Source organism: Orbicella faveolata, unplaced genomic scaffold (genome assembly GCF_042242905.1).
Source record: "Orbicella faveolata isolate gen_17 unplaced genomic scaffold, um_ofav_v1 contig_13, whole genome shotgun sequence".
Lineage (NCBI taxonomy): Eukaryota > Metazoa > Cnidaria > Anthozoa > Scleractinia > Merulinidae > Orbicella > Orbicella faveolata.
In genome coordinates, this window is record NW_028301540.1 from 4,636,047 (window position 1) to 4,647,113 (window position 11,067).

General features: G+C 40.3%; 3 protein-coding genes across 5 annotated transcripts in view; 2 read left to right on the plus strand and 1 right to left on the minus strand.

Moving 5' to 3' along the window:
• Positions 1-11,067, minus strand: part of LOC110047917 (transient receptor potential cation channel subfamily M member-like 2) — a 51,407-nt gene that overhangs the window by 30,698 nt on the left and 9,642 nt on the right. The gene's annotated exons all lie outside the window — the stretch shown is intronic.
• On the plus strand, positions 1,057-2,696 carry LOC149114691 (uncharacterized). The gene is made up of 3 exons (XM_089284185.1): positions 1,057-1,255; positions 1,600-1,906; positions 2,241-2,696. The coding sequence occupies exons 1-3, from the start codon at positions 1,162-1,164 to the stop codon at positions 2,512-2,514; spliced, it is 675 nt and encodes a 224-aa protein (XP_089140311.1). The 5' UTR covers positions 1,057-1,161; the 3' UTR covers positions 2,515-2,696.
• LOC110047924 (uncharacterized) lies at positions 4,564-6,143 on the plus strand. The gene is made up of 3 exons (XM_089284164.1): positions 4,564-4,821; positions 5,084-5,399; positions 5,688-6,143. Exons 1-3 carry the CDS (start codon positions 4,656-4,658, stop codon positions 5,947-5,949), a joined length of 744 nt encoding a protein of 247 aa, XP_089140290.1. The 5' UTR covers positions 4,564-4,655; the 3' UTR covers positions 5,950-6,143.

An 11,067-nucleotide genomic window follows, 5' to 3' on the forward strand; every position in this document is an offset into this window, starting at 1 on the left:
CTCCCCTCGAATAAGAGCCCCCTGTTTTCTCCTAAATTTGAAATAAGCGCCCCGGGTGCTAATTCGACGATTTACGTTCGAAATTAACGAGACTTAAATTAAAACGCGAATTGATGTAAAAATTACTTCCCAAAACATGGAAATTAACGCGACAGAGGTGCTAAAATTTCAAACCGAGGGAAATCAACGCGACTTATGTGACAAAGGAACATAACTTTTTAAGAAAAGAAGAAAAACATTAATTCTCAAAAATAAATGGACAACCGTGTTTACATACTCTCATCTAAACAAACCTATCGACCAATGAGAGCGCGCGTACTATCTTAAATATTTTATAAATTGTTACGCAGTTTTTGCCGAACAATTCTGACTGTCAACTGAGAAATGTCGCGCCTAAATAGCCGTTGTAAATAGCCGGGATCTGAGATCTGCAAAATTTACTGATAACACCGGAGAGAGAATACGAATTGAACTAAAATTCATTTTTAATTGATAGACTGAAAGGCGCCGAGAACACCCTTATCGAGACACGGAACTGATGCTTCAAAGTTCCAGTGTTGATCTAAAATGTTTCAGTCAGCATTTCTAACTCTTAATTGGCGACTATTTTGTCCCTGCTTAGTTAGCAGCGACATCCGTTTTCTTCTTCTCTCGCTTGTGTAGTAGAAAGTGTATCATAAATTTAGAGTTGAGGTCACGGCACTTTCAACTAACTGATCTATTAAAATGACAAACAGCGAGTCCCCTCACTACAAGGCCCTTCTTACAAATCTGACAACACTGTCTATATTTTTTCGTTTCTCCCTGTCAACGTTGAGTAAGCAGAACCAAGCAGTTTGCTGGCAGCACTCACAAGAGGTTTCAAATTAGTGTTTACGTTTGTAAAATATATGAACAATTGTGCGCTATTAGAATTTAAAATAAAACTTTGAATATGTATTACAGGAGATGTTTACTCTCGATCTACAAATGTATAAATAGTGTCATAACTTAATTTGTCATCTTCAACACGTTTACGAACGCGTTTCGTTTCGACGTCAAAAACAATTTCTTAAACCAAATCATCATTTGTAATAAATTTTGTCGGTATTGGACATTGAAAGTTCACAAATCTGACCTCTTTTTCAAAAACAACCCTTACAACGTCAAGAACTTTGAAAAATGAAGTTTACAGTCGTTGCGATGTTTGTAGCGTTTAATGCGGCGTTTGGCGTCGAGTCAAAGTCCGTTGAGGAGCCCAGCGAAAAACAAACGGGTAACTTTTATAACAGATTCTCAGAGGCCGCCGGCAGGCTTATCTAACCGGGCAAAAACTGAACCATAACCTCGCTATTCCGGATTTTGGTAGCTGAGTGCAAACGTCCTTAGGCAGAGCTCGGGATGTTCGTCATGGTTTATGAGAATATTTCACAGTGTCGGTGTAACACATTTTAATTAGGCGGTTTAATTTTTCTAAGCAGCGCGTTTATTTAAAACATATTTTCGGAAGCTTGGCTTATAATTTGTCACTGATTAAGAAAATAAATGGCTTTAAATGGCTAATATTTGCCAGTCAGCTTGGCTTTGGTGAAGCTCATTTTTCTCTCTTCTTCTTTCAAGGACATAGCTCTCCCATCAACAGTGGCGACAATATCGCTCTACGGTCGGCCTTCACTCGTGGCCCTTACTCTATGAAGTGGCTGAAGTGCACCAATGCTTCCTGTGTGTGGACTAACTGCCGAGGTAGAGGTATCGCGGATCCCACAGGATCGGCATCTTGTCCAGAGCGAATGATATTTACTATTACAGCCAAGGACGGAGGTGTTATTAACAGTGGCGATACCGTGTCACTTAGTCCCATAAAATACGGTCCGGATTTTTTGCTGAGCTGCGACAACTCGACCAGGCCCACGTGCTGCGTGAAATCGTAAGTGCATCCGACAATCGCTTCGAATTCAGAAATAACTCAATTGAAAATCTTAAAACTATTTTTTTACGGTATTTGGCCACGGCCAAAAAAATAAGGCAGCAAAGTTACTGGCGTAAATTTTTACCGCAAATGCTGTATTGTTTAAGACTAGTATTTTCAATGTTCCTGATAATTAATAATAAAATACTTAGGGTATTTTCAATTCGAAATATAGTATAAAAGTTTAATTGCTCCCTCATATCACACAATTAACGATTCCTTTTATTCTCGTGCCACAAATTGAAAATTCAAGGATAAGTTAATTATATGTCTGATCCGCTTTTGTTTTTAGGACTTCAGACAAGATGAGAGCTCGAGGCGACTGGCTGACCATTTCAAAAGCCTTTTTCCAAATCTATTCTCGCGATGCAGAGGATGGTACTCCAGTGGAAAACCGTGATGTTGTAGGCTTCAAATACCCATACAGCTCCAACCGTGCCTGGCTGACATTTCAGCCTAGGGACCGCCAATTCTATCCCCTCCCCTGCAGTAGTAACAGTAAAATACCGTGCGCAGCGGAAGACAAATTCACTGGCTTCGTGATTTACAAGAAGTTTCCGCGGTGAAGTTCGTTCCTGTTTGGACGGATTCCTCAACCAAAGCTTCAAGCATATGAACTGTAGAAGTAGTTTTTCTGCTCGCTAGTCTACGCTGGTAACAAAGGCTCGGTTTAGAGAAAATTCACTTTGAAAGGGTTTCTTTTTGACTGGTTTTTATTTCAAATTAAAACTGTTGAGGAATTGAAAAATTGTGTGATATAACTTGTGTGTCCCCTACAGATACACGGCGGTGCACCCATAATCGATATACTTGAGCCGTTTTCTTCCTCCAAAATAGTCCAGATTTCGCCATGTCTTCAAGTCGACAGCCGATTTCAAAAACTTTCTTATCAAAACAGATCAAAACAAACAGAAATAGTTAAAACAACGGGCAGGTAGTTGTGAATAAAGAAGCCTGAATATCTCGTTATTAAGCATAATTTTTGTTTCGGATTCTGTGGAACAAAGAATTTTTACCAACTATGAGGACAGTCCCGTTCCGCGGCCATTATATACTGCGTGCAAAACTCGAACCAGTTTCACGGCACTGTGAAATGTCCTTTCCGAAAAATATCTGATGGAAGTTTCAATGCGCGCTAAATCATTTTCTGAATTCTAAAGTGTCTTTCAGCGAAATTTGTATGGCTAGATCAGTTCCCAAAAATGGAATCTCAGCAAATGCGTCAGAGATGTAACACTTTTAATTCTCTGAAAGGCTTTCATTATATGGTGTCTGGTTTTATAATTTAGTCAATTTCTGGTTTCATCCGTTCCTATCAATTGAAAAATTAAAAACACACACACCGGCAACAGGTTAGGGTTCCTTTTCTCGTTCAATTAGATTTATTTTAAATACTTGTTTCTGATATCCTGAAGAAACAAAATGTAGATCAAAGAAGACTTTTTCTATCATAACAGTCGTACGATCGTTGGAAAATATGAATAGACGGTGGAACTTAGCTCAGTTTAAGCTTATTCGTAAAACTATTATACTAACTACTATTTTTGCATGACTGGTGAAAATGAAAATCATGATAGGAAACGACATTGGTCAATATTTCTTGTTACGCAAATCAGTGTATGATGGTTTTCGATGTCTAGCACGCTTATCAACCGTATCACGTCTCAGTATTTTTCGCTTCTGAAACGCGAGTACCGATTTACTCGAAAGAACGCTTAGGGGCCGGCGGCACTATTTTAAACGTGTCATTTTCGAAAAAAAACCAAAAAGTTTCCGGGAAATCTTTGTGTTTCTTCAGTAACAAGAGTATAAGAAGTCCGAGAACGATGTAACAATTTCGGGATCCAGACTGTAATCCACTACTGGTTTATTAAATTGTTCATACTTTTTCTTTAAAACTCTTTGATTTCGCGCCGCTTTAATTTTCACTGGAACTTAAAAGAGTGCCTTATGCGCCGCTTTCCTACTATAAATTATAAACATCGTCCCCCATTAGAAGATAGAGAACAAGGTTAGAAGTTGAAAAACTATTTGATTGCGATTTGGTTGAGTGATTTGTTAGTCTCCCTCAGGGTTTGTGGTCCAAAATATTTGAGATTAATCGCAGAACAAGCCTGTCTTGTGATAGTTTGTGCTGTTTTCATAACTGGATCTTGTATGAATAATTGGAGACTTTGTCAACCTTTTCTCATCCGCAACCATGAAAGAGGCATTTTAGAACGGAATTCGATGGTGCGCAAGGGAGCAAGAATTTTAATATTCTGATACACGTAATGTTTTCATTCTTTATTTGCAAAACGTAGGAAAACGGCAGAGAAAGTAAAACAGAACACATCGTACGTCCAAGATCGCAAAATCCACGCAAAGCTATAGCAGCGGCCACTTGCACTGTTTTGGTTCATTTATTCCCTAGGGCGACCGCGTAAGAGGACTGACGTGGCGGCTTAAAGTTTCCATTGATACGCTATTGTCTCAAATATCGATCATTAATCTACGAAAAAAAAAAACTAATTATAGGAATAATTTTTAGAACATCGCATTACATGTAATGAACGCGTTAGCTGTCTCTTCCCTGACATGTTTCACTCCAGGATGTTAAAAAGCACGGACTGTCTAAACTAGCATCATTGTTGTGAAGTCAGTCGGGATCCGAAATTTAACTTTAACGGAGGCCATACGAGAGAGCCAATATCAAAAGTCTTTCAAAATGAAGTTCATTATCGTGGCCGTTTTCATGGCAATTTATTTGGCGGTTAACGTGCATTCAGCGTCCGTTACGCACAGCGTTTCCAAAGATAAATTGGCAGTCAAGGGCACCGCTGACGTGAGCTTAAACATTCCCATAGAAGAAGTTTGGGACGGTTTGTCTCAAGGTAAGAAACACTGACAACCATTTTTGTCGCAAATACTTTGATCAACTACAGGCATATTCGCTCATAGTCGAGTACAATGTCTCACTCAATGTTACGAACTTTCTAATTGTATCCGGGTAATTGTCAAAGTCGACTAAAAAGAAATGAAAATGCGAAACCTAGTACACTTGTAAGTTGGTTTTGCCATCGCCGTTACACCCTGCCTTAATCGTAAACTCTGCTCTTGAAATAACTGCACATGATTCTGCTTTTACTCTGGCAGTTCACAGATATCCCACCATTAACAGTGGAGACACTATCGCTCTGCGCTCGGCCTACACTTCTGGAAGCTACACGAAGTATTGGCTTGCCTGTGGTACATCTTACTGCTTCTGGTATACCTGCCCAGGTACTATCATCATCTCCTCAAGATGGACCTCCTGCTCAAAGGCAATGATATTTACCATTATTGCCAAGGGAAAGACGGACGGAGAGCCAATCAACAGTGGCGATACAGTGTCACTCAGATCCAACAACTATGGTAGCAGTTACCGACTGTATTGCAGCTCTTCTTCCAGCAGCTATTGTCGCATACTCTCGTAAGTAATTTCAGCTCTTGACTCTAATTCTATACTTTTTGACATAGTATCTTGTCGAAATAGACTCAAGCCGTAATTAACAGATTTGCCGAATCTTTTTTTAACCTTTTCATTCAAGCTCAAACTTCGAAATATGAATTCTTCTTACGTGATTGTTATAAAATTGCTTTAATTAATTTTGGTACATTTAATTACACAATGTATATGGAAGATTTTCTTAATTTCGTGTCCTGACTGCTCCAGAATGTTCTGTTTATAATATTGATTTTAGACTCGTTGTGTTTGTAGAACCACCAGTTCCATGACAGGAAGCGCTTGGCTGAGGTATTCGTACGCCACCTTTGAGATCTACTCCAAGAACGCTGGTGATGGGAGCCCTGTGCAATATGGTGACGTGGTGGGCCTCAAATTCCCGTACAGTTCTAACAGTGCCTGGCTGACTCAGTACAGCAGCAGATTTTATGCTCGTAGCTGCAGCAGCAACAGCAAAACATCATGCGCAAAGGAAAACACTTGGACCGGCTTTAAAATCTTCAAGAAGTTGTCATAACTGAAGTTTTGAAAGGTTGAAATTCCAGAATCCTCAACCAAAGATTCAAACAGAAACTGTAGAGTTGTAGATTTTTTTTTTTACGCTATCGCTATAGGAGTTAAAGGGCTAAACTTAAGCATCGGGAAAATTCATTTGAATTGTTGCCAAGGGTTTGCTTTGTTTCCAATAAAAGAGTTGAGGAATTTAAACAATATGTGATGTTTCTTGTGGATGAGCTCAATAGAATGTGAGATCAATGTTCATCAGATCCACCATGAAAACATTTCACGGTAAAAGATAGGAACAAATTACGTTTTGTAAAATTTTCTCTGAGATAAATTTTCCCCCTCAGGCGTTGTAAAACGACTTTCTCTTTTTTGTCATCAAAACATAGAAATTATACGCGGAAAACGGTCGAAAAGTGAAAATGGGCAAACACAGAACACAGCAAAGATTGAAATAAGTCCACTGTCACTCGGTTATTTCGATTCCGGTCCTCGGAAGTTCAAGTCTCACACGTACAGGTTCAAACAACGAAATTTGCGTTGTTTTAAAACAATTTTCTGGTTCTCGAAAACTTGAGCTGAAATCCAGCAGAGTGTGTGACCTTCTACTTTCTAACAAATGTTCCTGCCAAAAAAAAAATGTTTCAGCTAGCAGACAAAAAAGAGCCCCTCCCAGGGGTTTTAGGGAACAAGGGAACTGGAACATTTATTTTCAGGGAACAGGGGATATGTTCAGTTTATTTTCAGGGAACAAGGGAACTCTTGAGTAGATTTTTGGGAACAAGGGAACACCAATCTATTTTCAATAATATGTTTTTTTTTTTAACTTTCCAAACCCCTAAAATATAAAATCTATTACCAGGGGCGGATCCAGGAATTTCTGAAAGGGGGGGTTGTACACTGTTGTAGTAACCTTTAACGCCAATGGTGTGGAAGGCGAGTTACGGCCCCGTGCCCCTGGCACGAGCTCTTAAGGGGTCCGGAGCCATGCCCCTCCCCCGAAAAAATAATGTTTCCGATTTTTCCCTCTAAAACGCCTTTTGCAGCATTCCCGAGACTTCAAAAGAGTTGTGAAGGCATGATATAAAATCTGGAATTTATCTTATTTCTCAGCCAGGAACCCAAAAATAATAATGCACGATTGAAAGGGACAGCAGTATCATCAATAGTTATTTGTCGTTTCTCTACATACCTCATTAATCAAACAACGTAGCCTGAAATAGTCTTCTAGGATGAGCTTTTACAAAGGCCTCGCATATCTCGTCTACCTCGAGTCTCTCAGGGTAATGCATATCAATAACAGCGAGATCTGAAACGCGCTCTTCAGACATCGTTGATCTGGTGCAGGTTTTGATCCGTTTCATGAGCGAAAAGGACCGCTCAGCTTCCGCACTACTGATTGGTAGGGTGCACACAATGAGCAGAAGACGATGGATGTTTGGAAAAGCATCCTCGTCACACGCGCCAAGTGCTAATAGAAGATTGCTTGGAAGTTCCTTCTCTGCTGACTGCCACATCGTTTGCCATCTTCGAATGGTGGAAGTGAAACAACTTTGTAAAAAACAATTTTACTCTATTATTTTTAGGAAGAATCAAACAAAATAACCAAAAAAAAAAAAAAAAAAAAAAAAAATGCTGCTCAAAGGGGGGGTTGCAACCCCCTCAACCCCTCCCCTGGATCCGCCCCTAATTACGTACTTCAGTGCCAGGCGAGATTATTTCGAAATGATTATTATTACGAGCTTCGCAAGGCATCTTGCGAATGCTTGTTCCTTCCATGTGGCAAAATTCAAGATGGCGGAAACTGACATAGTTCGAGAAACTATCACAGCTTGAATTCGATTACAGATTCAGCAGGGCAATCAAGGAACGGTTGAAGAGGCAATGTTTTACACCATTTGCTTACTTCACAGCTCCCAAGTCCTATTACCCACAGGTTTTCACCACCACACATTACAAGGATTTACTCAAGGTATGCCCTCCAAAGGCACACAAACTATCTGAGAAGCAAGTGAGTGAAATGAGGAACTGGAGAGCAATGTATGGTCAAAGTGTCCCCAAGAAAACAGTGCGAAACATGACAACAAAGGACAATCCAGGAACTCTGCCCATAAATCTGTATGCAACTGACTCTCCGACTGTACAGCCCCTAGATTTCACAGTGCTGAGTGAAGCAGCGGCAGTCCCAGTGCCGCATAGAGAAACAACAGCGACTTTTTACAAACAAAGCCAGATTGTCTGTGTTAAAGCTGATTCCAGTGATACTCGTCAGTTGTTCATAATGGCCTGTCTGTAAGAGAATGTGAGTGTTGGCATGAAGAGGGTGAAAGCCAAAGTGTTCATTCAAGATCCTTTCAATCCAGTGCTTTTCACGGAAGATGCAGAGAGATATGTCGATGTAAGCAACATTGTTTGTGCCCTAACCTGCTATAACTACCGTGAAGATATCCTAGAGCTTGAAGAAGGTGATCTTATCCTTCTCCTTGATGTGCTTCACCATACCAATGAAGTCGTAACTGTCGCAGAGGCAGCTGAGACAGTTGAGATGACAGAAACTGCAGCCAATGAAGTACAGCATGAGCGGATCTCAAGGAGAAGAAAGAGGCGGTTCGAAAGCAATTTTTTCTACTATGAATAGAAAGGTAAAACAAGCAAACGAATATGGGGAACAATGATAAACATTTTTGGGGATCAAGGGAACGGTGCAAAAATTTTTCGGGATCAAGGGAACATGAGCTAAAAACATATTTGGGAACAACGGGTTTTATTAATGGGGAACAAGGGATAAAATCCAAAAATATCAAGGGATCATGGGAACATGTACCCCCCCTGGGAGGGGCTCAAAAAACACGAATCTTATTACACCCACTATGTGGTTCTCAACATCTTCGTTGGAAGAGGAAGGGGGGAGGAATTTGGGGGTGGTGTGGGTGTGATTATAGGGCCGCCATATCTTTTCCTTCGGCAGAGAGGCGGGGATTGCGCCTATACCAAACACATGAAATAGACAATCTCTGGCTTAGGATTAGGTTACTAAGCATGAATGCCCCTGGATTTCCACTGAGTAGGAACTCGACTAGGGAAAATACATTTAAGGGAACAGATCCGTCGCATGCCCCTGCGTGTAGAAACAAACAATGTGAAATCTGTACTTCAGTCTCTAGCTCTTTGATTTCGCTTGGATATTATCCGAAATAATGCCAAGTCCGAAAACGGAGAACAATCTTTCTGGTGGCATCTCACTGAAATCCACGAGTTTAGTTTGATAAAGTACAAAACTCGATGCGAAGTTATTTAGATATGAAGCCTCATGAAGCCTTTGGAGTGAGGTGAGAGATCTGAATTCTAAGGACTTGCAGCAAACACTGACTAGCTAGATTCTTTCCCAATAGTGGACACTCAAAAATTTGCCTGAAAAGTAAAGCTTTTATTTCTCATTTCGATAACTGAAAGGTTTCCATTATATGGTGTCTCGTTTCATAATTTAGTCAATTTCAGTTTTCATAAGCTATTCATTGTAAAATTAAGAAAACCCACGCCGACACCAGGTTAGGGTTTCTTTCCTCGTTCAATAAAATTTATTCTTAATAATTGTTTCATATATAGTTCGTATAGTGCGATCGTCCGGGTGAGGGTAGTTGTGAAAAGAACTGTTGTTGGTGACTGACTTACTATGTTTCATATATCCTGAAGAAACAAAAGCATTAAACAAAAAAATTTTTTCTATCATGAGACTCATTCGATCGTTGAAAAAGGGTTTAGATGATGGAAATTTTCCTTAGTTTAAGCTCATTTTCGCTGACAAAGTCCACGGTTCAGTTTGATAAAGTCCGAAGCTCAGTGCGAATTTATTTAGATGTGAAGTCTCATCAAGCTTATGCAGTGAAGTGAAAGGCCTGAATTTGGAAGTGTTCATCTTAAACCGGCTAAATTATTCCAGGAAAGGGTGAACTCATGAAAAAATGTCACTTTCTTCTTCTCACTTTCACTCACTTTATCAGGGAATGCGTTGCTGATGTGAAGATAACTTTCAGTTATGAAAGGTTTTGTTTCCTATTGAGTGTTGCTCAGAAATCAGTCCTGGTGTGGGGGGGACGGGGGTGTTCGTTGTACCTTTTAGGGGTTAAAATAGCGGTTTTGGTACCTCTTTAGGGTTATCAGCCCTAAAAGGTCCATAGTGGGAGCTGTTGCGATATCTTTTGGGGTATTGAGCTGAAAAAGTTATGACAGAAGATAATGTGTTATGTACGAATCGGTACCTCTTAGGGATGAAAAAAAAAATTTCAAGCCACGCCCACAAAACAAGATCTTGGTATCTCTTAGGGGTTCTTTTCAAATTTCCCACGAGCAGCACCTTCCTTTTTATATGGGACTTCCCCCGGGTAACCAGTATCATCATGATATTGTGTTCATATGTTTTTGTCCTGGGAAACCACTTTTTCAAAACCTGGGGAAACTCTCTGGCTGCAGGGAAACCGGGCTTTGCTACGGGACATAAAATCTTCGAAGAGCAATGGAACAGACAGAATTTGGCTCCAACAGCAGCGTTTTAATTCAAGAATACGTCACCAAAACATAACCCAAGACGGGTTAAAGGTATCTGGTGGCTCGCGATCGAGCTTTATTCGAGTGCATCCTAAAACATACTTTTGCTACTAAAAATGGTGGCATTTTTGTCCCGACTGCCATCAGTGTGACCAGAATCCTTGATTTACATTCCTAAACGAGAAGACGAGCATCACCGACCTTTTCATATGGGAGCTCTGACCTTCCCCACCCCCCACTCTTCCTCCCCGCGAACAATTCACAAAACGTCTCAAAACAAATTATGTAACTTTTCGTTTACTGCTCCTAAACCATCTACAGGATTTCCATTGTTCAGCAAAGGTGGGGCGAAAAAGACGCCACATGCCACCGGTTGTGGCAGCCCCACCAAGACAAAGGCAGAGTTAGCGTGGTGGAATAAGTCGAATAACATGAGACTTACTCTTTATGTCGTACAACTCCTTGTTATAGTTCAGTTACTTCCAGGCTATGCGCAATATCTTGTCTATCGACTGACCTACCTTAGTTATGCGATCTGACACTGAATGTATCGAGTTACTTCTAAGAAATGATTGGCCTCAACGAG

Bases quoted from the DNA above. Each gene is read 5' to 3' on its own strand.
- LOC110047924 (XM_089284164.1), top strand. From the start codon at position 4,656: ATGAAGTTCATTATCGTGGCCGTTTTCATGGCAATTTATTTGGCGGTT. The intron at 4,822-5,083 runs GTAAGAAACACT...TTACTCTGGCAG, and splicing joins TTGGGACGGTTTGTCTCAAG to TTCACAGATATCCCACCATT. The intron at 5,400-5,687 runs GTAAGTAATTTC...TTGTGTTTGTAG, and splicing joins AGCTATTGTCGCATACTCTC to AACCACCAGTTCCATGACAG.
- LOC149114691 (XM_089284185.1), top strand. From the start codon at position 1,162: ATGAAGTTTACAGTCGTTGCGATGTTTGTAGCGTTTAATGCGGCGTTT. The intron at 1,256-1,599 runs GTAACTTTTATA...TCTTCTTTCAAG, and splicing joins GCCCAGCGAAAAACAAACGG to GACATAGCTCTCCCATCAAC. The intron at 1,907-2,240 runs GTAAGTGCATCC...TTTTGTTTTTAG, and splicing joins CCCACGTGCTGCGTGAAATC to GACTTCAGACAAGATGAGAG.